The sequence below is a fragment of the Panicum virgatum genome, chromosome 8K (assembly GCF_016808335.1).
Source record: "Panicum virgatum strain AP13 chromosome 8K, P.virgatum_v5, whole genome shotgun sequence".
NCBI lineage: Eukaryota > Viridiplantae > Streptophyta > Magnoliopsida > Poales > Poaceae > Panicum > Panicum virgatum.
The window spans coordinates 5,038,082-5,064,700 of record NC_053143.1 but is presented as its reverse complement, the minus strand read 5'-3'; the positions used below and the strand labels follow the sequence as shown (position 1 = coordinate 5,064,700).

Below are 26,619 nucleotides of genomic sequence, written 5' to 3'. Positions count from 1 at the left end.
CAAGTTTATTCGAAACGTACGAGGGGCATGTGGTTTATGTAAATATTAAAATTTGTTGGTTTAATAATCTCTCATAATTTTGTAGGGATATAATGAACACATGTAAGTTTGTAAAAGGTCAGTGTCCGTACATATGCAGCGTTTGTCTCTACAGTGTTTAGAAATTCGTTAAACAAGTTGTCCTGGATATAGACTGCCGGACGAAAGACGATTTAGCAGGTAGGGTTTTGCGTGTTTCTAAATTTTTTGATGGGCCACACACATGTGGACCATCAGAAAATTGTCACAATTCAATCTTACTAGCAGCTCATTTGCAAATTTCACCGTATGAATTTTGAATTAAGTGCGACTTGCGAGTAAGTAAGATCTGCTCTTCGCAAAAAAACGTGTGGTAAACTTCAGGTGTATTTGTCCAAATATAATGGCCAATACCGAAATACGGGGATACGCCAAAAAAAAATGTTAGCAGTCTATGCCACGCCGGGCCCACTTGTTTCTGCAACTAGCAGGCCCAAACCCAAGTCAGCAACCGCGGCCCAAACCCAAGCACCAGATGCTCCGCCGCCGCCCGCGCCTCCCCGCCGCCCCCTCGCCGCCGGCGCCCGCGCACCGGCGAGCCTTCCGCTCCGAAGCCGCCCTCGAGGCTATCCGCTCGCACTCGCTCCAGTCGAAGGCCGGCGCCCCCTCCTCCTCCGGCGCGGCAGACGAGGCGGGGTCCGCCAGCCTCGCGCTCTACTACTACCCCACCTTCGCGGGCGCCTACGGCGCGCTCGCCGCCCGCCTCTTCCACCGGCGCGTCCGCCGCCGCCTCCTCGTCCTCCCCTTCTCCTCCGTCGAGCCCTTCAGGTTCCTTCTCGCCGTAGCTCGCCATTCCGCATCCCCACTGGCTCCTACCAGTGTGAAACAGCGTGTGCAAAATTGTTTGCCTCACGGTGGCGTGTGTTCTTGAAATGAATTGACCAATTAGAGCTGGAGACTTTGAGGACGCGGGGTTCCAGACGTGCTATCTCTTGGATTTCATTGGGCCCAAGAAGTTTGCTTTCGAGCTCTCTCAATTCGTTCCCAGGTGCGTTCCTAAAGAGAATGAGTTGCAGTAGAAATGGTTCTGATGATGCTTTTCTTTGTACGGTTGTGTGATTTGAGTAGTTGACGGAATACTTACAATTACTTAGATTAATACTGCCGACAATGTTCAAAGTTGATTTGGAATAACGATAGTAGTTAAAGTCTGACAATGTTAAAAAAAAGAAGTTGCTTTTGTATGGAACAATTAAAAGAAAGGAACATATCTACTGTTAGATTACAAGCTTTGCATAGTAATGATACCAGTTTATGAAGTTACTTGTTTACAATCTTAAAATCTTCTATAAATGAAAAGTTGCTTTATATATGCCTGAACTTGCTAATGACTCTGTATAGCTCATGGTTAGTACCTAGTATAATTGCCACACCGCCCTTTAAAAGTTCCATCTTTTTGCTTGATGAATCTTTTCTATTATATGAAATATTATGTTGTCAATCTTGTTTAAGTGAGCAACATGGTAGAGGGGTATAACCTCATGACATGCCAACTGATGCAGTGTGATAGTATTTGATCACCAGCAAAGCACGCTAGCAAGAATCCCCAAGTTGGGTCAGTGCCCAAGCAATGTTGAGCTTCATATTGACACGTCAAAAAGTAGTGTTCGATCTGTATTTGATTATTTCTCCAAGAAGCTAGCAGGGACAAATTATGAATCTGTGAGTATAGAAAAATTCATTTATGTTCATTATCTGGTATGATAAGACAAATGAGGATGTTCTATTTTCATACAGCAAATTTGTGAAAACTTGTTTGGTCTAGAGGATGAGGAGCGAGTTTCAAATGTTCTTGAATACATAGAGGATGCAGATTTGCGACGGTGGCAGCTGCCTAACACCAAGGAATTTCAGACAGCACTTAGGGGTGAACGTGCAAAGTTGAACTGTGTAACAAATCCTCATGTTTTTGAACAGGTTTAGCCCTACCTGCTGCCATCAAGCTTGTTTCTTGTAAGATCCTGATCTTTCTGCATGACATGGTCAATGATTTTGCATCGTTGTATTGGTACTCCAAACAGCTACTGCAACTTGATGTTGGCGATCTGCTTACTAGGGGGAAATCAGTTGCTCATGATCGCGTACAGGCTGCAGGGGAGTTCATACAGAAGCCTTTCAAGATTCAGCTTGGAAGAGGGTTGTATGGTGAATGCCTGGTATGTGAACAACATGCTCTTGCATTTTATACTGATTTTGTCATATGTGTTTGTCAATCTTCGATAGTTTCATGCTGCATAATGTGCGCAGCACAGTTCTTTTGTTTGCTGAAGCTTTCTCTGTATTGCTTTAGCGAAGGCAAGTAGTTCTGCTTCCAAGTGCCTTTCCTTTAATGGTACTATGCTACTAGCTAGTAGAGATAGGCATGTTTTGTTTAAAAAAGAATGCTTGTGCCTGAGCCTTATGTTGTCATCTTTTACTGATTGACCCATTCTTCCACATTCCAGCAGAACTGTATAAGATGTTTTCTTATAGTAGCTAATGCTTGCTCAATTTTTTCAACTGGACTTCTGCATGGAATGGTTTTATGCTTATGAGCATGTCTGTTCTTGGATTGTCGTGTTCCTGACTGTTCTTGAACTTGGTTGGATGCTTGAGGATGGCCAGCTCTAAAGATTACCTCTAGATCTCTTATAATATTTTTTTTGGTAAATATTATATAATTAGCTCTAAAAATATCTCATTTGCTACATGGCTTGTTTTCATACTACAAGGCAATCAGAGCAGATGGAAACTCAAAATTGAGCCACGAAATTGGTTTGGAGCTGAGTAGGATGAGTGCGGCTGCTGGATTAAGGTATATATTTATTCAGGTTTAACAGAACACGTATTTCATGTCTATTTTGTGTTCTTTGGTAATTTATTGAAGAACATTTTCTTTTTCATCATAGGCCTATTGGAGCAGTGGTCTTCATGCAACGCGGAATCCTAAAGGTTTGCTTGAGGACTACTGACAATACAACTAATACAGCAAATATTGCAAAGGTCTGCCGTAGATCTAATTAACGCTATTCAAAACTGCATGGCTTTACACTGGATATGATTGTCCATGTTTTGCCTCATCATATAAATGTAGGCTTATGGTGGAGGTGGGAGAACAAGTTCAAGTTCGTTCGCGCTAAGAATGGATGAGTTCAACACCTGGACTTCGGTGAACTCATGAAATGGAAGGTAAATAGTGTTCATACTGGTGGAACAGGTACTCAGCTGCCACAGGTTTTATCAGTGGTGAAGAAAGAATGAGGTGACCTTGGAGTGCTCTAGTATGAGAGGGAGGATAGCAAAAGCTAAGAATGTAGCATGGGATGTTAATCTAAGTTGAAACGAGAATTAATGCTGATGCTTGAAACTGTTTGAGATAAGATTTGATGCTTTGAGTGAAGGGTTTGCTGGCACATCACGTCAAAATTGATCTCGACAATGCATTTTTATGTTCCATCGAATCTTCCTCCAGTAGAGGTATGTCAATGTGCTTTAGTTTTATACAATTCACAGAGATGATAAAGGTGGTGTAGGCATTAGATGCCATACACCAAGTGGCCAATTATATCCTTGCACCTATGTTGTTTTTAGGCTAAATGATATATGAAGACGTAGCTCAGCTTGGACATTGTTGGGCCAGTAATTTTGACTGGTTATAATTTATAATTTGGTTTCTATCCAAATTAAGCCTTGCTCAATAGGTGAATGCATTATGGAACTAAAATAATTAGTTCGATAAGGACCAAACATCAAGCTCGCCTGGCAGAGAACTGATTCCATGAGAATAATTACAAGATGCATAACCGGATGGACAGACTGTATCTCCAAATTGAAATTCTGCTCCTTTATATTTTTATTACTCTTTATCTATAAAAGCTGATTCTAAAATTGTTCCACATCACAAACGTCTAAGTAATAGAACCACAAAATGATATATTCAGCTTCAGTGGGCTTCACATTGCTCAATTTTAGGCACAAACCAAATTACTGTTTAGACAAAAACATCTCACTGCGTTAGCATCTGCCCTCCATGCTCACGAAAAAAAGGTTGAGTACACAAAATAATGAATACTCCCTCCGTTCCAAATTATAGATTGGACTTTTTTTTGAAAGAAGTGTTACTTTTTTTGACACCAAATTTGACCACTTGTCCTATTAAAAAATTTGTGCAAACAGTCAATTATAAAGCAAGCCACAACAAAAGAAGTGATATTTTGCACAAATTTTTGAATAAGACAAATGGTCAAACTTGGGGTCAAAAAAGTCAAACGACCTATAATTTAGAACAGAGGGAGTACAATCCTTTCCACATCTGCAGTGTTTTTTTATACAGTATACTAAAGTGTATTCAGATGAACATTCTGTGTTCACTACACCTCTGAAATCTGAACAAACTATTCTACAAGATTCTGCCTATGAACTGATCGATTGGCAAATCATTGGATGCTTTATTAGAGATGCCACAAAACCTAAGCGTTTCGGCCATTCCATAGAGATGATATGCATCCAAATAGTCCCCTTTTATTGCTGATATTACCTTGCGCCTCTGATGAGGAAGGAGTGCCAGCAGCGTCCACCTTATCAGGTTCCATATGGTTGACTGGTTCTGTTTTGTTAACGAGATCAACAGCTGCAGCATTCCCTTGACCTACAGATGTTGCATCAGATGGTGGTGATGGAACATCCTCCGTCAGAGTAACATCAGCTTGCAGATTGTTGGAAGGTGGCTCTGCTAGTTCAGTTAGTCCAGGAGCTTTCCTATGGTCACTACATAATTGTTCTGATGGGGAGGATGGGGCTTCAGTTTCCAGAGTCTTCTTTTCCATACATGATGGTAATTCTGACAAGGAAGGCTGGTCAAACAATGATGACAGCACCTCACTTTCACTTTCATAGTGGTGTTTTTCCTCAATAATGCTACTTTGAGCAGCATCCATTCCGTTGAAACTACTTTGCTCAGAAGACTCTACTGAACTCTTGAAAACCCCAACCACAGTAAGCTGGTCATCACCTGGTAGAGGGTCTATAAGTTTTACAACATCAGGCATAGCTTTGAGAAGGGTAGAAAACTTTTTGAAGCCAAAATATCCTTTATCAATAAACACATTGATCCTGAAAAGCTGCAGTCGAAGATTGGACACACTGATCCCTTCAGGGTAAAAGTCCAGTACTTGTTTAATCCCAATGACAACAGATTTGGGGACTTTATGTTCCTTGGCATTCCATTGTAAAGCCATGCTTTTCTTTGGTTTCAACAGAAGGTCATGACCATATTCCCTGTACTGACCATACCAAGAAGATAAACCATCTGGTGGTTGATTAATATATTTGGGTTCGAGATCCACCCCTGTGACTAGAGGTTCCCATGGCCACAAAAATGTCGCTGCACTGCGTAACATCTTGGAGCCAGCATCAGGGCAAGAGAGCAATACATTATAATTGCTCATCCGAAGACGATGCAAAATGCTTGCAAAGTCTTCATCCCCAGATATAAGGAGGAAATGGGCTGGCGGAGGGTTCTGACCAATCCAAGAGACAATATCAGGCATTAATGATCTGTAAGAACCATCCTTTCCACCTAGAAAAGGAAACCATATTGTTAGTACGATAAGATGAAATAGCAACACTGCATAACTGGAATCAACATACAAAAACAGGGTGTCTTTCTGTGATGGCAGCAAATCTTGAACTTCATGTGTGTGAGTGTGTCAGCGTCCTCCAATAAAAATGGTAAATAATTCAACTAATGACTTGATACTGATGTTATGGAGTCCTATTTAACATGAAATGGCAACTGCAGCGCCAAAGCAATAAGCTACTAATGGTATTCACATCCTAATATTTGATAATCACGTCCTTACTCCTTAGAGAGAAGCGGAATTGAAAATCCATCCACATCCCAGGCCACATATTTCTGACAACAAGAGTAGCCTGAACACTAATCTGAACCAATCCCCCTCTGCACGAATAAATTGTGCCAATATCTACTGAATGTCAATACATTAGAACCAGCATATGCTCAAGATTCCAAGAGTGTATCCTGTATGACATGAACTAAAACGAACTCGAGCACTGTTTGAACCACAGATGTTGCAAACTTGTCGCAACCCTAAGCACACAACAGTTTAATCAATCAGAAGCAACAAATGGAGTAATCATTTCTCATTCTAACGATTTTTTGTAAAGGCTTGCGCAAGAATTTGAACCGGACAAGCGCGGTGGCGGGAGGGGGGCAGAGGGCGCAACTGGAAGGGACGTGCGACAAGGCGACGCCGGTGTCGGCGAGCGCCTCCTGCTCGGCGGTGGGGATGCGGGTGGCGTCGCCGAAGGCGGTGATCTCGACGGGCCCGCGGATGCCGGCGCGCCGCAGCGCCGTAGTGACGCGCGCGCCGAGGCAGCGCGGGTCGACGCGGCGAGGGAGGCGGCACCTCTGCAGGTCCCACCACACCGTCACCTTCACAGCCCTGGACTCCCCCCGCTCGCTCTCCTCCCACTCGTCATCCTCCTCCTCCTGCAGCTGGTGGAAGTGGCGCCGCGCGGCGGCGCCGTAGCAGGGAGGGGAGGGGGCGAGGGGAGCCAAGCTGCGGGGGAGGACGCCGTGGCTGGTGGGTTGGACGCCGAGGAGGCGGCGGGCGAACATGGCGGCGGACGCGAGGTCGCCGTGGCGGAGGGTTGGCCGCGCAGGGGCTTTAGGAGGCGGAAGGGGAAAAACCCTCGTGGGCTGGGCCTGGGCCAGACTTGTGGGCCCAGCCCAACCAGACTGATGATGATGATGAGCCGTGAGCACGAGCCATCCTCATTCGGCCCAACCTACTGCATTAGTGCATTCTTTTGAAGTCTACTGCTACACTAGTGCATGACGCGACGCGCTCATTGCCTATTTGCAATCAACTTTTGTTTTAATACATATTCTTTTTTCACTGCCTGGTGTGATTAGTTGGAATTTCAATCGTCGTATGGAGCTCTGTTTTTCTGTATTGAGTTTGTAAGGTAAAGTAAATAAATAAGCTGTTATAAGCGAAGGAATAATAATGACCGCTAAATCAAAAAAATGACCGCTAAATCAAAAACGATTAATATTATCAGTTAGGAGCGAGGAATGTTGCTCAAATATCAGTGCTAACAATGACGTCGGCAGCCACATAATTACCTTAAAGGATCATACAGCCAGTATGCCATTGTCGTAGACATCTTAGAGTAGCAATTAATTATAGGATAAGTACATTAGTGATTACTCATCATAAAGGAGGCACTCCTTGGTAATAGCATGCAAATGGTTCAAGGCTAGGCTGGTTTCATGGAGCAGAGAGCAAGATAGTGTAATGGCATTTGATCCTTGGCAAAATAGTCCGTGCTCCATAACTGCATAGTTTACCATTTGAGGTTTATTTATTCATAGGAATAGACTGCAATGGGGCCATATTTGGCTTCTGAGATAGCTTAATATTCTGCACGAAGGAAGCATGGAAAAAGTAATGTTAGTACATTTAAGTAAACTGCAAGTAGTAGGATCGGAATTTGTCAGAGAAATTGAAGCTTCTCATGACGTACCAGTAGAGGCTAACACCTGGTTTTTGGTAATGCGAAAGCTCAGGCTTTGATTGTTTCTGAGGCGGCTGGCAATATTCATATAAACTGATATTAAAATAGGCTCAAATCTGAACCAAGATGCCTCCATCATGTTGGCCACTGTCAGCAGTGCAGGAATAATCATTTGACCTAAGAAGGTAGTTGTCAGTCTGATCTGCATGCTTGTTTCAGTGTTTGGCAAGCAAATGATAAATGTGGTTGCCCAGGTGAGCATGCCTGATTTGAAGCATCCTTCTATGTTTGCGGCCAAGGTTTTGCATACCCAAGTGGGTGTAAGCGAGGAGGCAGACGTGAGTTTATATATGCAATAGCAGCTTTCATCCATGCGGGGATAGGGGAAAGTTTGACACCATGATAGACAAAGATAAAGTGCATCATTCTCTTCCAAAGGATTGTGGGCTACAAGGAAAGCTAGGGCGGAACAGAGTGGTTTTTTGAAGAGAATTTTAAATGCTAACTGAAGTGACAAGGCAAGTGCAGACTGCAGACCCCAGTATAGGAGCAGCCAGTTCAAAGGTTGCCGGCTGGGATTTGTTTCCGGTTGCTATTGATTAAACTGTTTCACCAGGCGTACCTGTATCATTTGGTTGCTCAAATTGGCCTGTATAAATGTAATATCATTTGGTTGCTCCAATTGGGCTGTATAAATGTAATAGATAGTTAGATTGTAAATTCTAAGTGGGTCAGAAAGACTGTAGTAGCTGGGTAAATAAGTAAAATGAATATTTCCAAAAGGGGGTGGCTATATAGTAATTCTGTCCTAAGCATTGGGGCATTGAAGGCTACAGCTGTAGATATATTGTAAATATGAAGGAAGAATAAATCCTTGTAGCTAAATTTTCAGTAAAGAAGATTGTAGCAATACCGTTGGCAATGCGAAGTAATTAATTTAGTAGCAGCAAGTGGACATTGGTCAAATCTCAAGTGTGGGTAGGGTCCATTTTTTTGTAAGGCTGCATAGTAAGAGGTCAAATAAAAGTGAGTTGTGAATGGGAATTTAAAAGATATACCTAGCATAAGTGTAAGTGTACAGTATGGTGCTTTTCTTAACTCCATTCATAGTATAACCAAGCTTTCCTAAGATGACATTGCTGGAAAAGCAAGTGTGGGCAGTCCAAGTTTTTCTAGCTTGCCTAACAGGAGGCGAAGTAAAAGTGAGTTGCAGATGGAAATTAAAGAGGGAATGCCTAAGATAAGTGCACTTAATCAATTGTGTAATAGGGTTTTTTTTGTGATCCTGATTTATAGCACAGTTAATATTTCTTAAGCTGACATTGATCTAAGAGCAAGTGTTAGTAGGACATTTTTTCTAAGCCTGCCTAATAAGAGGTCAAATAAAAGTATGTTCTGAGTAGAAATTAAAGCGAGGATACCTACAATAAGCGTATTTAAGCAAGTGTGCAGAAGGGTGTTTTTCTGAAATGCATCTGCAGGATAACCAAGATTTCTTAAGCTGTATATGGCAAGACAAATGTACTGCTTGAAAATGCTATATCTATCTAACATCATCTTTTTGTTGTTCCGTAATCTGATGTGCTGCAGTTATACCTTATGCAGACTTTGATATAATAAACCTTAGATTTGAGTTTGATGTACCTGTAAGCTAGGCATGACTGCTTTGTGATGTGGAGGCAAAGGCTTCGTCTTCCTTAACGGTGATGAGCTTAGCATGCTGTGGTGCCTGGGAGGGTAAGTTATGTACCTTGGCCATTTCCTTTCAAAAACCCTCTCATTTCCAATCGAGTCAAAGGAAAAAAGGAGGAGAAAAAATTCTGAGGCACGGTGGCTTGATCATGCCATTTCGAGGCTCGGCTGCGGGGTCCAGGTGGCATTGGATTTGATCACCTGCGCACTCCCTGCACTAGGGCTGGAAACGAGCCGAGCCGAGCCTGTGGTAGAGGCTCGGCTCGGCTCGTACAAGGCTCACGAGCCGGCTCGAGCCGGCTCGCGAGCCATAACACGTAGCAGGGGAGGCGGCCATCGGGGGCAGATCCCAGAGGGAGGCCGCCGTCGGGGGCCGGGAGTCCGGGACGCGCAGGCCAGGGGGTGAGGGAGGATGGCGCGGCGTCCTTGCCGCCAGCCTTGCGCTGCTCGTCCTGGCGGCGCAGGGTGGCCTGGAAGACGGCGAGGAAGTCACGGCCGCGGGCGTCGAGGAGCGCGTTGCGGTCCTTGAATGGCCACTCGAGCGCGCGGATCTGCGCCCCCGTGGTGGCCTCGCTGGCGGCGGCCGGGAGTCCGGGACGCGCAAGCCAGGGGGTGAGGGAGGATGGAACGACGTCCTTGCCGCCGGCCTTGCACTGCTTGTCCTGGCGGCGCAGGGCGGCCTGGAAGACGGCGAGGAAGTCGCGGCCACGGGCGTCGAGGAGCGCGTTGCGGTCCTTGAATGGCCGGCGGCGGCGGGGTCCTCGGGCGGCGGCGAGGGCGGGTGGAGGTGGGTCTCGGGAGGCGCGAAGGCGGAGGGGAGGAGCGGGTCTGCGGAGGGGAGCGAGTTGTGGCCGAAGCGGAGGAAGTCGAGGAAGGTCTTGCGGTCGGGGAGGGAGACGGGCGAGATGCGGCGGAGGCGCGCGACCTGGATGAAATCGGTGTGCTTGAGGTCGTGGTGCTGCGCGAGGAAGACGGCGGTTGAGAGCGGGTAGGGGCGGTTGGACTGCTTGAAGGTGAAGGCGGTGGGGTGTTGGCCGGGAAGGTGTAGTCGGAGCCGAAGAGGATGTCATCGCCGGAGAAGATCTTGTCCAGCTCGTTGCGGGCGGCGTAGTCACGGAGCACAGAGAGGGGATCCATCGCCGCCACCGGCGACCCCCGCTGCCTTGCGGTTTCGGCTTAGATGGATGGTTGGATCTGGCTCACAGGCCATAACGGGCCTCTATTAGGCCGAGCTTCGAGCCGGCTCGCGAGCCGGAGCGAGCCGGCTCGGATCGGCTCGTTGGTTTTCCGAGCCCAGAAATAAGGCTCGGCTCGGCTTGTTTCAGGCTCGCGAGTCGCTCCGAGCCGAGCCGAGCTGCAACGAGTTCGAGCCGGCTCACGAGCTTCGAGCTATTTTTCCAGCAGTTATTTACTTGCTAAATGGCCCAAATGCATAACTTTTGAATAGATGTCCTTTCAACTATGTACTCTATTAGCCATAAGGGCTTGGATCATCTGGCTCTTTATCAATCAAGGAACCCAACAAACATGGATTTCTTGATGATGTGACTTCACCAAAAGGCTCCATTTGCAGGCATTAGGCAATGATATAGGACAGAGGAATTTTTGCTGCTTTTCTATTTGCTTTCACCCGTTGGTCGGAATCTGAAGGAGACAGCTCAATCCGGTTCTTAAGGGGTAGTTGAACTGTGCTTGTTGTTGAACCTTATGCTGAACTATGTAAATTTGTTGTTCAAAGTAATGAATTTCGACATGGCCCTTCCGTGACAAAAGTTCATGAATACCATCTTGGATGCATGGTTGAACCTTTAGTTTCCATTTGTATCAAAAGCTAATCTTCATTTTGATAATTGAACCCAAAGGAACTAGGAAATGCAGAGCCGCAAGAAATTATTTTATAATTAGTGTTTGGAGAATATTCGTTGACAAGGGGTGCATGGTAGCCGCTAGATAACCTTTGTTAGATATTGCCTAGTATTGCTGGAACATGCACAAATATGTGAGCCTCTCCTCTTTCCCCTATTGTTCATAAATTTATACATTGAAATATTTAGAGCTTTATTGTGTACTGCAATTTTTTCCCAGTGAGTAGCTAGGTCTAGTCTCCTTGGAAATCTAGACATTAATATTTGCTTCTTATTTGTGTGACAGCATTGCAAACATGGCGAAGAAAAAAGGCTTCCGTAGTGTAAATGATGGAAAAGCATGGAGGTGCCGTTGTGGTGTTGTGAATCAACCAACCAAACACCGTTTTTTTAACCTACCAGCTTTCCAATGCAGCCAATGTCAAAGAAAGGTTGAAATTCTTTCTAATTCCCCCCTTTTAGTTTTGATTTAAATTATTGATAGGTAAGAATGATTATTATTCTATTTCAGCTTAAGCTTGACTTCAAGTTTTGCTTTGGCGAAGTCAAAGCTAATGGGAAATCTGTAGTAGGAGAAGTCTGGGATCAAGACAAAGATCGTGAGTTTCTGTTTCGAACTGAAGTTTTTGTTTCAGCTAGAAAAAATAAACTAAAGTTTTGTTCATTAGTGTTTTGAAATAAGAAGGGCGGGTCTGGTGCAGCGGTAGAACCTACCGTCTGTAACCGGAAGGTCCCGGGTTCGAGCCCCAGCCTCTGCACATTTGTGTGGGTAAGACTTGGGGCTTAAAAACAATCCTTCCCCAGACCCCGCACAGTGTGGGAAGCCTATGGCACTGGGTACGCCCTTTTTTTTAGTGTTTTGAAATAAAAGCTGAATTGAATGAGGACTTTGTCATACCCCAAATTGTACATGATTGTGAAGGATTCTGGTGGTCTGCAAGATGGACCACATTAAATGGTTGGAACCAGATTCAAACCTTGTTGGAACCAGATTCAAACCTTGATCAAACCTTACTTAAGTCATGGTTACATGAGACCAAAGGAGAGGGAATATGAAAATAGGGCAGGGGAACAGGCAGCAGGCCCTTGTTTATCCTTTCTTTACAGTCCTAGACCCTTCCCCATGTGCTGCTGGTTGATGTACCCTTGTGCAGGGATGGATTTTTCTTCTTTAGTTTTCCATAATTGTATCGTTTATTCTGTCTGGAGAAGTCTGATAGTACTTATAGAAAAGAGATATGTCCTGTTCAAACAAAGGGAACAATTGAAGTTGGGGAGCAGAGTATGGAGTGTTATTTTGAATTATTCCAGAACTTTTCCTCAGAAAACTGATAAAAGACATTTTATCTATATATTGCCTTTTGTGTTTGTATTTTGGGATTGGATTTTTATCTCTTGAGAAGTTCTACAGCAGGGTAGTATTTTAATACCATAGGAATGAAATGTCGTTCTGCTCGTTGACCCCATGGTGATTTTAATTCTCCAGATAGTGGGTAATTGTCTCATATCTATGCCGTGTAAGGGTCCCTTTTTCTAGTTCTGTTTAACCATATTTTAGTGGTAGTGGAGAAGAGTTTTCAAATGAATTTCAGAGCGACCTGTTATCTGAGATCTGCCTGCCAGCAGGATAGATTGTTTGTTTTCAGGTTTAAGTTATTCTTGCACTAAATTATTTTCTGTATGGTTTCAGTATACACCTAACTACCTAAGTAATTTTTGTGCAGATAAAATGCAATGAATTTTGATTTATATGTTGATGTTGGTGCTAGTTTCAATGATTCCTATTGGCAAACTATTACATTCTAGCATCACCATAATATTTTGTAATGTAGTAGCTATATTACCAAGGTGACTTTGCTTATTCTTAATGGAACTTTTTGTCTGTTTATCTCATGCCCTTCTGAGTTATATGATCATCGTGTGCTTAGTTTGAAGGTCTATGCATATGTATATTTGAAAAAAAGGGGACAATTTCTGTCTTGGGAAAAATCAGGAGATCAAGATGCCAATGCCAGATAGTGACTTTCTGAAGCTTTTCTACTTGTCAACTACCATGCTTGTCACTACAAGAACGTACTCCATTCTCTTTTGATAGTCCTATTTCAAAAACTAAATGTTCACAAATGATAGTCCTATTTGCTATTGACATGGGCTATGGCAATAAATATCACTAGTAACGAGGAGTTCCCAGTTATAACATTGGAGGGCCAACTAAAAAGTCTGTGTTGCATTTATTATATGATAAGTAAGGTTGCTTTCCTTGGTCATTGTGTCAAGGTGAAACAGGACTATCAAAAGAGTGGAGGGAGTACATGATATTTCATGCTGTGTTAATTTTTTACATATCCTTTGTGCAATACTCAGGTTTATTTTCACTTAACTGCTACTTACCATCAATGCTATCTGATATTTTCATCGCTTCATGGATCATATGAGAAGATAAGCCACTCTAAGATGGGTTATGATGTACCTGTACTTTGAGGGCTCCTTATCCCTAAGTGGGATGTCAGGGAGTGTGTTATGCCCTATGGGCTGAACATGGCTGCATAGTGCTTATTCCTATGCGGAATTTGGAGATATCTCATCTTATATGTTCAGCATGTTGAATGGGAATTTGTTAGATCATGTTCATGACTTTCATGTTGTTTTGATCTTGATGGTGACATTTCTTGTGCATTTGAACATAATTGAGAAGCATATTGAGATAGTAATAATTGAATTGTGTTGTCTTACATGAGTGATAATCAAGCATCTTTTTAGACTATATTTTTGCACATGTGGCTACTTGCTGAAACGTCTGTGTCACCGTTGCTTAGATATGTTTCTGGTGATATCTAAAGAGCACTAAAAGTACAAGGTGTTACAGACTTTAGGAGGCTCTTCTCTTTAATTTTGAATTTGTTCAACTTTATGCAACAATTAAAATTCTAGAAATGACCATGAAGAATAGTAATCATATTATTGTGTTTGATATTAATATATCTCATATTTAAGCCTTTTGGTGCATTTTCTTGCTATGCCTTGAGAATAGTATCTAGCACAATAATGAAGGGAATCCTTGAATGTTCATGTTGCACGCACAACTAAGTGGAACACAAACAAGCTGAAGTAACTTATGATGTAATTGTTTTTTATCGATAAAATTAAATTTCTTGTTAACTTTGTCGTCCTCTTTTGGTTCTTTCCAGCATACTGTGTGGCCTTTGCCTATGGTAAAGCGGCAGAGATAATGGAGCGCACTTACAATATAAATAATGGGATGGATCCTGATACTGTAACACCAATAAATCCCTATGATCTTGACCTAATGCATGATCATAAGTTCTCTAGTGTTCATTCGGCTGACTCTCTTTTTTTTCTCGAATACACAGGAGAGCTGCGTATCTTTGTATTAATAGAGAGAGAATAAGTCGGCCCCTTACAAGCAGCACACCTCACTCCGAGCCGAGCTGTGAGTGGCTGAGATACAGAAAGTTAGGTTTCTTACAAGTAAAAGAACACTTGACCACGAGATCCACTCAGGGCAAAAATAAAGAAACTTATCCTAGCCCACTGGCTTGACCAGCCACTGTTCGCCTAAACAGTCGTTTAGCCCATTTACACATCGTTTAAACGCTAAACAGTGGCACACCGTTTCCATTTAATCCGACATTTTAACCGTTTAAATGGCCGTTTTGCCCGTTTAAACACCTGTTTTGCCCTAAACGGAAGGTGACCGACTGTTTACCGTTTAGCGTTTAGGATAACACTGTGACCAGCACTCAAGGAGTTAAGGCTCTGAGTGCCTGCAAGACACCACAAATGGTGTTCATCCTTGAAAGCCTGAAACAAGTTGTCCAAGCTCGGTCTGGCACCCTCAAAGATGCATGCATTTCGATGTTTCCAAATGATCCAAGCACCCAGCACAACCAATGTATTGAAACCTTTCCGTTTGTCTTTCTGGATCTTTTTGGCACTCTTCCTCCACCAATCTGAGAAAGAGAATTCATGTCTTGAGGGGACACAGAGCTGCCAACCAAAACTTGATAGGACGCGAAACCAGAAATCTCTAGTGAATACACAAGTGGTGAGTATATGTTGGATATCTTCGGCTTCCTGATCACAAAATAAGCAGCGTTCAGGATGAGGGAGATTTCTCCTAGCCAAACGGTCTGCTGTCCAACATCTATTTCTTACAGCTAACCACAGAAAAATTTTGCACTTTGCGGGTGCCCATGTTTTCCAGATTCTGCGCCAAGGTTCAAATGTAGTTGCTCCATTGAAAAAGACCAAGTATGCCGACTTAGCTGTATACTGTCCTGAGGCATCGAATCTCCAAATGTGAGTGTCATCCTCTTGATTAAGCACGAAATCAGATAGAATGTCTGTCAGCTGGAACAATTCATATAGCCCGATTAAAGATAAACCTCCTTGTATGTCATGCGCCCATCTGTGGTCAACCAAAGCATCTGCAACTAGGAGTATGTTGCGAGCACGTGTCGGGACCGCAGCAAACACCGTTGGTGCGAGATCATTGATCGAGTTACCATGAATCCATCTGTCTGTCCAGAATTTAGTAGTAGTTCCGCTACCAATTGTAGTTTGCAAAGCAATCTAAAAAAGTGCAGCCACATTGGCATGTATAGGAATATCCAGGGACAGCCAAGGTTTGCTTGTATTAGTTTTTCTGAGCCAAAGCCACCTCACCTGTAATGCCCAGCCCATGATCTCAAGATTCAGAATCCCCAAGCCACCCAATTCTAGTGGTCTTTACACCTTTTCCCAAGCTACCAGGCAGCAGCCACCCTATACTTCTCGCCTTCCCTTCCAAAGAAAAGCTCTCCGAATCTTGTTAATCGCTTTGATGAACCATTTAGGGACATTTAATGCAATCAGGACATGTATTGGCAGAGCTAAGATCACAAATCGTACCCAAGTTGCTCGACCCGCCATGTTCATCAGATTAGCCTTCCAACTAGGCAACTTGTCACCGATCCTTTCCACCCAAGGCAAAAGGTCCGTTTTCCTTAGTTTCTTGTTGGATATTGGTAGACCCAAGTAGGTACATGGGAATTCGGCAACTGAGCAGGCCAACGTTGAAGATATCTCTGTGATTTCTGTTTCTTCACATCTGATGGGAATGGCACAACTCTTCTAAAAATTGGTACGGAGCCCTGATGCTTCTCCAAACACATCTAATATTTGCGTGGTCAGATTCATCTCGTCTTCAGTTGGCCGAATGAATAATGCAACATCATCCGCATACAGAGAAATCCGCTGTCCATTATTACCTCTTGGTGAATAGGCTGTTTAAGACGTCCATAACCAAAATAAATAGCATAGGCGATAGAGGATTGCCTTGCCGGAGGCCACGCTGATGTCTGATTACTTCCCCAGGTTCCCCATTAACCAAAATTCTTGTGGATGCCGTTGTGAGTAGACGAGAGACCAAATTGCACCAAGCAGTACCAAAGCCCAAGTGTTGCAAGATTTCCAATAGAAATGACCAAGAAACTGAATCAAATGCTTTTGAGATATCAAGCTTCAAGAAAATGCTTGGTACCTTCTTTTTGTGCAGCAGCTTAATGGTTTGTTGTACCAGCATATAGTTGTCGTGGATACATCTTCCTTGCACAAAAGCACTTTGATTGGTAGCCACTAGTTCCTTGAGCATCGGCGCCAAACGATTAGCCAATATCTTAGTAACCAATTTTGCAAAACTGTGCACTAGACTAATAGGTCTGTAATCCGTGGGCAAATAAGCTTCCTCCTTCTTTGGTATTAATGTGAGATAAGCCAAGTTAAGAAGCCATAATTTCCTCGCGTCACCCTGTTGTAGGGTGAGTATTGCCGCCATCAAATCTGACTTGATTATCTGCCAACAGGACTTGTAGAAACGTCCAGTATACCCGTCTGGACCAGGAGCTCTATTTGCCGGAAGATTCTTGATGGTTAGCCAAACCTCATCTTCAGTAATAGGAGCATCCAAAGCTGAAAGATCAATGCCTTCCCGATGGAAAAAATCAAGATCCAAAGTGGAGGCCCTCACAAGTGGAGTGCCAATTAGGCCATCAAAATATTCAAAGAAGGCAGCATGCTTATCCTCCTGACTAGTGACCACCTCTCCATTTTGTATGAGTTTAGAGATGAAGTTTTTCCTCTTACGAAATCTGGCTTGACTATGGAACAAGGCTGTGTTTGCGTCCCCATCTTTTAAGAACCTAATCCACGATCGCAGCCGGGCCACAGTTCTTTCCAGGGAAGACAGGACCAAACAATATCTCTTGGACTCACATCTCAACCAATCTTCTTCCGGAGTCAGTGCACGGCTGTCTTATGCAATCTCCAGTCGATGCAAAATCTCCCGAGCTAGACCTAGCTGTGTTTTTACATGTCCCACTTGTTTTTGACTCCAAGATTGTAGAGCCTTAGTGAGCCTTTTCAACTTCATGGCAATCTGCTCCATGGGACAAGAAGCTGAGACTGGCTGTTCCCATGACTGTGCAACTGTTTCATGGAAATCTGGGAACTTAGTCCAAAAACTCTCAAAGTGAAATCTCCGCTTACCACGGTTCCCTTCTCTGAGGCCAAGAAGCAAGGGGCAATGATCTGATATTTGAGATGCCTGACTCTGAAGAATACAATCCGGGAAAGTGTCCTCCCAATTTGAAGTGCAAAGGACTCGATCAAGTTTAACTAGAGTCGGTGCCTCTCTTTCATTCGACCACGTATATCTCCTACCGATCAGCGGTATCTCCTTCAACTCAACGTCATTTACAAACCTTCGGAATCGCCCCATCATAGCACGGTTTAAGTTCTCGTTATTCTTGTCCTCGGTTGAGTAAATCATGCTAAAATCACCCCCAAGAACCCACAGACTGGTGCAATGGCTTCTGACCTCCCTGAGTTCATTAAGAAAGCTAGCCTTTTTTTGCATCTTGGTGTGGCCCATAAACCCCTGTAAACCACCAATCCGGCTCATCATCGATCCTGAATCTAAGAGAAACAAAATGACGATGCACCCTATATTGATCCGAGGTGAGAATCCCCTGTCTCCAAGCAACTAGAATTCCACCTCGAGTGCCTTGAGCTGCCAGATAGACAAAATCTAGAAAATCTCGACCCAACATAGAGATAACATCTCTCTGTGTGATGACCGCCAATTTAGTTTCTTGGCTACAGACCAAAGCCGGCTTACAAGAGTCTACAACTTTTCTAATCGAGTCTCGACGTGCACGATCATTTAGACCCCATGCATTCCAAATGAGAAAATTTATATTATCCATTGGGAAACGAAAAAAGAAACACGACCCAGAAAAACATCAAATGTTAGACCACAACAATAGCACCAGATGCTTGCACCGGGAGTTCTTCCGGCAGCTCCTTGTGCAACATGGCTGCCATTACCTTCACGTGATTCCTCTCAAGTGGTGTGTTGAAGAAAACCTGATACTTCTCCATCATGGCCGCTGATACCCTTGAATCATCCTCTGTGAAGCCCAGCTCCCGGCACACCGAAGCGGCAGCCGGATTATGATTTTTAGGCAGTAATTTAGCGATGCGACGGCTCCTCCTTGGAGGTTCGGTCCCCACATAGTTCTGACGACGGCATTGTTGTTTCACGGTTGGTATAGGGAGGGCAATATCCAGTGGCTTTGACACCTTCTCAATGAAGGTAGAGCTTGCAGCTGGAGGAGGTGGTGTTCTTGGGGGGGACTCTGGTGGCTGCGTTGCATGTTGTACACTTGATTTAGGCTGCCTGGCATAGACCTTGGACAGCTCCCTGTTAGCCGATGTTGTGAATACACAGGGTTCAGCCAAAAATTCAGCGGGAATAACTTCCTCCGCCAGCCGCCAAGTAACTGGAGAAGAGGCCGAAAGCGCAGGAGGCTCCAACAAAAGCTCTGCAGAGGTAGACTCCACTCGAGCAAGGTATGGAGGCAGATCGTTGTGCTGTGGTTGCAGTGGACTTGCTGAGGTAACCTCGGTATTGCAGTTTACTAGAGCAATGCCATGCAAATCGATCGGGTCGCAGTGGTGCCCTTCTTGCTGTACTGCCGATTGTACTCCTGAAGCAGGGCTGGGAACTGCAAAGCACACCATGGTTGGGGACTCCATAGAAGGGGATGCGTCTGTCACCTGTTCCTGGCAGACCTGTTTGCTCGGGCTGGGTTCCAAAGGCTGGGAATCAGCCCGGCCCACAGGAAGGCCTAAATCCCCCTCTGTGGAGCCCAAATAGCCATCTGTTGTTGCAACAGAAAACTCCTCGTGATCGCTGTTGCCTCCTTCGAAAACAGGCGCCGGCTCCTCGGGCGATGGGGCAATAACTTCAACCACCATGTTTTCCACGGATAGAGGATCGAGATGCGTCGCCTGGGAAGAGGATCCATCCGCCTCAACTGAGCACGCCACGTGGCTTGCCCCGGAGGCGTCCGGTCCCAACCTATCCCTGGCCGACGGCCTACCCATCGCAGCAATGGCGGCCGCACCTCCATGGGAGCTCGGTGAGGCCGCCCTTCTCCGCTGCCGTCGCCGGCTGCCGTTGCCATCCTCTTCCTCAGCTTAGGAGGCTGCCCCATCAGTACTTTCAGCCTCTGGTTGTAGGATCTCGGTGACACGAAACGCAACTGTATACTTCAAGGATGGCTTTCCTGGCGGGACCAAAATTTCTCCAATGGGAGGCTCAGCGATGTGGAGATCACGTGCACTAGGTATCTCCCTTGGATTGAAGCACCAGGCTGTCAAGCAAAATGCAGAAAAATCCTCCCTGTTTCGTGTCTCTGGCTGAAGGAGGTGTGGCCATCCATAGGGGCTGAGCAAGCTCTCTGCTGTTGACATCTCCCACGCGTGTTCTGGGATCCCCCTGAGCTCGATATTGGCCAGCACAGGAAGGGCGATGCCATCCGCGGACGCTTGGCGGGACCATCGTCGGCAGTGCAGCTGCAGGTTCCCTGGAGCTGGAGTTGGCCCAGCATTAGTGAGCCTTGTGATCGTAGCTTCATCTTCGACGAACATGATGTAGTTGTGGTCGCTGCTGGAACGACGAAACACCAAGGAAGCAGGATTGAGGACCAAGGCATTCGCCACCACTGCCTTGAGATCATCGGTGGCAATCCCTGTGATATTACCGACCACGGTCACTAATACTGCCCTTCGAAGATCAGCCTCTCATACATTCGGCTGACTCTCATACACAGAAAGTTGGTACACATAAAGTCCTTCATATGGGGTTGATTCTAAGATCAGAAGGCATTTAGAGATGCAATGTATGTCATCTGTATACACTTGCAAACAGTTCATTGTTTCTCTTCACTTTATGAAGCTAATATTTTTCTTTGTCAAAATTCGATTTTCTTTTGTTTTGTAGTCCGAAGGTGTATACATTGCCGCTGATGTTTCTACAATCCCACGTGATGATTTTGAGTTGATTTGCCATACTTTAGTGGAGGGCATTCCGTTGATCGCAACATATTGGGCTGGGAAACGGAGAAGTTATGTAGGGTATTGCAAAAGGTACAAGTCACCACCTGAGCATCGCTATGGAGAAAAAGGAGCTGTACACATTGGGCATGCCGTGGTCTTGATTGGTGCTGGGATGAAGAAAGGAAAGCAGTTCTTTTACTTCTTAAACTCTTGGGGCAAAAAATTCTGCCCTCGTAAGAATAAGAGAGGGGAGACAATTGCAGGTGGCATTGGAAAGATTGCAGAGGGGGACTTGACGAAAAATGTCGTCCGGCTATCACATCCTAATGAGTCAGGTGACTGTCCCAACTATGTTGTAAAACTAAAATGAAATAATCATTTTATTCTCCTGAAATATTGAAAACACATAAAATGGTTAATCGAGGCAAACAAATAGTATGTGGGAGCAAAGATGCATTTTGTCCAAATTGAAATAAGAATTTGATACTAATTGTACTTGTTTAGGGGGGGGGGGGAGGAGACTGGAAAACCAGTCAGGTATGGCTATTAGCAGATGTAATTATCTTTTGATGAAAGCAATGGTAGGGCAATGCTCGGCAGAAGGGATACGGAAGGTTCGAGAAGCTGAGAAGTCTGGAAAAATCCAAGCAGGTAAATCTTTTGATACTTCATATTCACTCTGATAATGGAGTTTACAACTCAATTTGATGAATTATTTCTCTGCAGTCAGTTTGGATGATGATGGCATCTTCAGTGACGACGAAGGGGGTTATTTACAAACCTCTTGTGCCATCAACCAGGCAAGTACTTCTTAGCACAATATACTGTTTATTTCCAATTCTTGCGGTTGAAATTTTATATGGGAATTGTTGAAGTGGCAGGGATGTGGAGCCAGTAGGTGTCAGTTCAGTTTCACATTAATATATATATATATAGAAGTTAGCTAAAATTTGAAGATAGTTTAAATTCTAGGGTCAATCTCGTATGCCATTTTTCACTTGAAGTACTCAATGAAACAATGCTGAGAGTCCTGAGACACTGTTTGACTGTTTGGTCTAAACTTGCTGATCATTGCCTGTCACACCCGGTTTTAAGGCCAAAACCGAATGCATAGCTATATGTATGCCAGGATCAAGTTTCATACATATAGAGACATCATAAGTGAATAATCAGTAATATTATCACGTAAAAGAGAATTAAAACAAATAAAAGACTATCAGAGTTATACAGCTTATCCTAGAAACGAAGGCTCCAAACTTCACAGGCAATCGACTGGGGGTTGCGTACGCCTAGAACTCAGGAATATCTTCAAAAGACTTCACCACAACTTTCTCCTTCTGAGCAGCAGTAAGCAAGGGTGAGTACACTTATGGTTGGTACTCAGCAAGGCCACAAGAAATAACCAGAATGTGATTTATATCCATCTTTAAGTTTATTAATCATGTGAGGGTACAAGCCGCTCTTGACCGTGAGCATGGCTAACCGGTTAGTTTTAATTCTGCAGAGGTTGTACACTTTCACCACAATTCGCGTAAAAGTTCCGAAGAACTTTGAACCCAACCACGCATATGTGCTGATCAGACACAATACCACACTTCCGAGGTGTGATTGCATAGGGACGCTACAAGGCCTTTACAAAAAATCCCTATATGTATGTGTTGGTCCCTGCCGTTGCGGTCCCTCAGAAGACACAGCTTCCTTCACCCGCTCCACAACACAAACTCATAACCACTAAGCAAACAACCTCAACATAACATATAGTTCATCTAATTACTTAGCTAAGACCAGAGCCATATAGTATTGTGGTTGTACGGTTTTCTTGGGTGGTTCTCCATGTTCCAATTAAATCATAGTACTCTTGTAAATAAAGTATAGATAGAAGTATGGTTAGGGTCACTTGCCTTTCACCAACGAAAAGCTACTCTTACTGCTCTTCACTGCTCTTCAGCTCTTGCTCACTTGTAATTCTTGATTCGTCAAACTTCGAACAACGATCCTTCTACTCGAAGCAAACATCGGGCAAACATACAAAGCAAACAACAAGTACAACTAAGAACAATACACCAAAACAAAAGAAAGGCTTAAAAAGAACGTACAGAAAGATAGGGCTCGTTGCTACGGTTACGAGAACGCAAGAAACGCAGAAAACGGAGCTAGGATGTGGAAACTATGGGATAAACAATGAGTAAGGATTTAGTCGCGATTAACCAAAGGGTTAAGGACTAATGGAAAAAAATATTTGTGAGACACAACAAAGTGTGCTCACAGAGGATAAAAAGATTATAAAGGTATTGCACACGTCACAAGGATCACGTGAGCGCAAGAATCGATGAAAACGGAGCTAAAACGAAGAAGTTATAGCTAAAACAAGGTTCCAAGGACTTATTTGTAAGAGAACAGAGCTTCTAGGGGCTAGATCTGAAGAAATCAAGGACTAAAACAAGATTAAACCTAAACTACAGGGGTTAACTTGAAAAACTATAGGCTAAGGACGGCGGGTTCTATATTAGAAAAGTCCAGGAGTTAAAACAGAAAAGAAAGGACTGTCTTGTAAATAGTTTTCAAATGGATCGGATGGCGGGTTAATTTCGATAAAACCGAGTGGTTCTTTTGCAAATCTTACACGGTTGACCGGTACCCTGGCTTTTGACTCAGGGCTCGATCTAATATATATCGTTGGATCTACATCGGACGGCTCAGGTTGGCCAGGTGGTGCGAGCGGCGGCGCAGGCGACGGCTGCGGTGTTACGCAGCGGCGGGCGGCGGCGAGCTCGCTGGACTTCGCCCAAACGGCGGTCCGGGGCTTGGTTCAGCTCGGGTTTTGGCCTTGGAGCGAGAGCGCGCGACGGGGAACACGAGTAGGGGCTAGGGAAGGGCTACGGCGGCCGGAGAGGGGGCGCACCGCGGCGGCTTGCGGCGGAGACTCGTCGGCGAACGATTGCGGTGGCGAGAGGACGCGAGAGAGGGGATAAAAGGAGACGTGACGCTGCTCACCCTGTGGCGGAGCTTCGGGGACGCTCGGGCGTCGAGTGGAGGTGGCGGAGCGGCGGCTCCTCGTCGAGTCCGAGCTCGAGCGGAGCTCTAATGGCGGCGGCGCTAGGGTTTGCTAGAGAGGGAGGCGCGAGCTCGAAGGGATCCAAGGCGGGGTCCGCGGCACCTTAAATAGGGGGCGGCCAGTGGCCTTGGCGTGCACGCCAAGAAGGCCGCGCCGGCGAGTGCGGCACCAGGACTCGGAGGCGAGTCCCAGCTCGGCACGAGGAAGGGGACGCCCTAACGGGCGGGTCCCGCGCATCAGCGACAGAGGGAAGAAGGGAGAGGGGGGTTGGCGGACTGGGCCGGGCCGGCCTGGATTGGGCCGAGGCGAGGTTTTGGGCCGCAGGGAGGAAAAGAAAAAAAAAGAAAGAGGAAGATGGGCTGGGCCAAAAACGATAGGGAAGGAGAGAGAGGTTTTCTTTTTTTTTCAACAAAGAGATTCAAACAATTCAATTCAAATTTAAATTCAAGAGAATTCAAATTCAAATTGGACAACAAACAATAAAACAATGCATTTCAGTATGAATGCAACACAAACAAAACAACCTCAATTATTTTAGAAGACAACCAATTATTTTGTTTTTTTACTAAATTCCCTGTAAAGAAAAATAAATGTTGAGAAAATTTTAAAACTATGAGAAAATTATTATTTTATTTTTTAATTTTAATCATATCCTGAAATTCAAAAATTTCAGGGTGTGACATTGCCTCTTTGTGCAGGGGATTATTGGAGCTATCAGATCTCTCAACAGTAGGCCTGCTGCAATCCAAATGCCAACAGTATGTATTCAATACCGTAGTAAGTAATTCAAAATTCTATCAGTATCACCCTCTTTTAGTTATATCTTTTACATCTTGACTGAAGGACCAGAGCTGCACAACCAACAGAAGGCCACTGATGAACCAACTACCAGTAGCAAATGAAAGGGCCCAAGTGAACCAAACACCTATAGCAAATAGAAGACACCTGGTGAGCCAAACACCAGTAGCAAATGGGAAAACTCTGATGAACCAAACATCAGTAGCAAATGGAAGATCCCTGATGAGCCAAGTACCAGCAGCAAATGGAAAACCTCTGATGAGCCAAATACCAGCATCAAATGGAAGACTTGTGATGAGCCCAAACGGAAGGCCCCAGATGAGCCAAATATATGTTGCAAGTGGACAGTGCCATACAAACAAAATACCAGGACCAGAAGTGTAATATTCTTGCCTCAGTTTCTTACAAATTTCACATAATAACTGACTGCTCTAATCTTAATTTCCTGAAAAACAAGGTTTAAATATCGTTATAAGATTAAAAATTCATCATTGGATGCATGCTCTTTAAAAAGTCTGCTTTTTTCATTGCATCTTGTTAATGCAACTGTCTGAGTGCTGAAATGGCAGCATGTTCAGAGGAATTGCTGTGGAATTAGTTTTTCTATTAACCATGGCCTTTTCAGTTTATGATCTTCCTATATGAATGTTGGTTTCATATACTAGCATGGCATTTGTTTTTTCAGTTGTACTGATTTACGTCAAGTAAGATTAAGTTGTTTTCTGTCAGTTGTATTACTAACGTGACCTGCCACTTTATGAATATATATACTAGTACTGATTCTATATTTATGTGTCTTAGCTGGAGTTTTCAGCTGTATTTTCAATTCCCATGGTAAGGAGCATTTAAGTGGCATTTGGACTGGAAATGTGAATTAAATTTTCAGATCTTGTATCATCAAAAAAAACTTTCAGAAACTGTTACATGCTTTTCAGGAAGATGAATGAACCTTCGATAGAAGACATTTTTATTGCATCTAGTTAGCAATTTCAGTTAAAATAGGTGTTTTTCAGTTGTGTGTCTAACATGATTGCTGCTTTCTGAATATGTACTTGCACTGATTTTTGTTTGCTGTGTATTGATGGCAGGCATCCTGCTCCTCTGGCTTGCCATGCCAAGGTGTCAGATCTGAAGCTGAATATAGAAAAGGGAAAGATGAAAGCACTTCGCCAGAAATTGACTGGTTCTGGAAGCAGGGTGATACTTAAACAGGAAGAGGCGCCAACTACAAAGGTCACTTGGACTGTGGCGACTAAGAAGGTTAATAACTGAATTACTGGAGTTATTTTTCCCAAGTAAAACATGCACTTGCCTGAAATTTTAAAACCTTTATTATCTAACTTATATGCCCAGGGTTCAGGATAACTTTATCTGTTTTGTATATGTCATTTTGTTTTCTGATCTAATTTGCAGCAGGATCCTGGACTCGGCCTATTGAAACGAGCAACTAGGCTGCTGAAGAAGTGGCCGCTGAGGTCCATGCCGTGCCGCTGGGATCCAGAAATGAAACGCATGGTCGGGCATGCAGTTTAAAACAGAAGAACATGATGATCGTTTGGTCGGAACTCGGAAATGTTGATAAACTTGTGGTTTAGTTATTCTTATGTCTTTTGAAAACGCTGAACAAAATGTATCTGAGATTGAAATATGCAAGGCGCCGCACCTCGAGTCTTGCTGCCCGGTCGGTGCATGACCTCCCAGCAGTTCTGACGCTTGCTCTATGCCCTTATTACTACTGTGATACTTCATGAACAACACTGCATGCACTTCAATTATTCAATGAAATGCAAGTGAAGCTGACTGCTTTTGCAATTGGACTGGGACGTGCTAGCTGCATGGTGGTGTAATTAGATGCTGCCGCATTTTTTAGCAAACAAGTTTTGTGATTTTTTTATTGTACGAAGTACGAACCATCTTAGTTGTACGAATTTCATCGAAAAAAAGTTGTATGAATTCTAACTGTTAAAACAACAACCTTTAGAACATATGGAGCTTGTTTGGATCCAAAGGGCTAAAAATAGTATTTAGAAGTATTGAATAAAGTCTATGTACAAAACTACTTGCAAAACCTCTGGCTATTTCACAAGACGAATCGAATGGGTATGTTAATCCATGATTAGCGGATGATTACTATAGCATCATTATAGTAAATTATGGATTAATTAGGCTATTAGATTCGTCTTGCGAAATAGCCTAGAGATTACCAAT

At 44.1% G+C, this 26,619-nt stretch overlaps 3 protein-coding genes and 1 long non-coding RNA gene across 10 annotated transcripts; 2 read left to right on the top strand and 2 right to left on the bottom strand.

Annotated features, from left to right (window-relative positions):
- Nucleotides 1–524: 524 nt before the first annotated feature.
- Nucleotides 525–3,483, top strand: LOC120643667. Its single transcript, XM_039920107.1, has 8 exons — nucleotides 525–846; nucleotides 968–1,066; nucleotides 1,581–1,740; nucleotides 1,816–1,995; nucleotides 2,100–2,234; nucleotides 2,790–2,872; nucleotides 2,967–3,060; nucleotides 3,152–3,483. Exons 1-8 carry the CDS (start codon nucleotides 554–556, stop codon nucleotides 3,236–3,238), a joined length of 1,131 nt encoding a protein of 376 aa, XP_039776041.1. The 5' UTR covers nucleotides 525–553; the 3' UTR covers nucleotides 3,239–3,483.
- A 605-nt stretch (nucleotides 3,484–4,088) lies between these two features.
- On the bottom strand, nucleotides 4,089–6,751 carry LOC120643665. The gene is made up of 2 exons (XM_039920106.1): nucleotides 6,304–6,751; nucleotides 4,089–5,635 (listed from the first exon to the last, which is right to left on the bottom strand). Exons 1-2 carry the CDS (start codon nucleotides 6,695–6,697, stop codon nucleotides 4,527–4,529), a joined length of 1,503 nt encoding a protein of 500 aa, XP_039776040.1. The 5' UTR covers nucleotides 6,698–6,751; the 3' UTR covers nucleotides 4,089–4,526.
- Nucleotides 6,752–7,151: 400 nt separating this feature from the next.
- On the bottom strand, nucleotides 7,152–7,756 carry LOC120646106. The gene is made up of 2 exons (XR_005664278.1): nucleotides 7,609–7,756; nucleotides 7,152–7,505 (listed from the first exon to the last, which is right to left on the bottom strand). It is a non-coding gene; the product is annotated as an uncharacterized LOC120646106 (long non-coding RNA).
- A 2,960-nt stretch (nucleotides 7,757–10,716) lies between these two features.
- On the top strand, nucleotides 10,717–26,304 carry LOC120643664. 7 transcript variants are annotated; one of them, XM_039920100.1, is made up of 11 exons: nucleotides 10,717–11,587; nucleotides 11,668–11,755; nucleotides 14,345–14,430; nucleotides 14,528–20,401; nucleotides 20,503–20,893; nucleotides 21,066–21,209; nucleotides 21,285–21,358; nucleotides 24,312–24,371; nucleotides 24,457–24,791; nucleotides 25,500–25,671; nucleotides 25,825–26,304. In XM_039920100.1, exons 5-11 carry the CDS (start codon nucleotides 20,731–20,733, stop codon nucleotides 25,942–25,944), a joined length of 1,068 nt encoding a protein of 355 aa, XP_039776034.1. In that variant the 5' UTR covers nucleotides 10,717–11,587; nucleotides 11,668–11,755; nucleotides 14,345–14,430; nucleotides 14,528–20,401; nucleotides 20,503–20,730; the 3' UTR covers nucleotides 25,945–26,304. The 7 variants fall into 7 exon arrangements, with proteins under 7 accessions (XP_039776034.1, XP_039776033.1, XP_039776038.1 ...); XM_039920099.1 differs by having other exon boundaries at nucleotides 14,345–20,401; XM_039920104.1 differs by lacking the exons at nucleotides 10,717–11,587; nucleotides 11,668–11,755 and having other exon boundaries at nucleotides 12,015–20,401; nucleotides 24,463–24,791; nucleotides 25,828–26,304.
- Nucleotides 26,305–26,619: the final 315 nt, after the last annotated feature.

What these genes read in the sequence shown, in the direction of transcription:
- LOC120643664 (XM_039920100.1), top strand. Translation starts at nt 20,731, where the DNA reads ATGAAGAAAGGAAAGCAGTTCTTTTACTTCTTAAACTCTTGGGGCAAA. An exon ending in ATCACATCCTAATGAGTCAG is followed by an intron (nt 20,894 to 21,065) that starts GTGACTGTCCCA and finishes CTTGTTTAGGGG; the next exon opens with GGGGGGGGAGGAGACTGGAA. An exon ending in CTGCAATCCAAATGCCAACA is followed by an intron (nt 24,372 to 24,456) that starts GTATGTATTCAA and finishes TCTTGACTGAAG; the next exon opens with GACCAGAGCTGCACAACCAA.
- LOC120643665 (XM_039920106.1), bottom strand. Translation starts at nt 6,697, where the DNA reads ATGTTCGCCCGCCGCCTCCTCGGCGTCCAACCCACCAGCCACGGCGTC. An exon ending in CTTGTCGCACGTCCCTTCCA is followed by an intron (nt 5,636 to 6,303) that starts GTTGCGCCCTCT and finishes TTCCTTTTCTAG; the next exon opens with GTGGAAAGGATGGTTCTTAC.
- LOC120643667 (XM_039920107.1), top strand. Translation starts at nt 554, where the DNA reads ATGCTCCGCCGCCGCCCGCGCCTCCCCGCCGCCCCCTCGCCGCCGGCG. An exon ending in GGTTGTATGGTGAATGCCTG is followed by an intron (nt 2,235 to 2,789) that starts GTATGTGAACAA and finishes TCATACTACAAG; the next exon opens with GCAATCAGAGCAGATGGAAA. An exon ending in ATACAGCAAATATTGCAAAG is followed by an intron (nt 3,061 to 3,151) that starts GTCTGCCGTAGA and finishes ATATAAATGTAG; the next exon opens with GCTTATGGTGGAGGTGGGAG.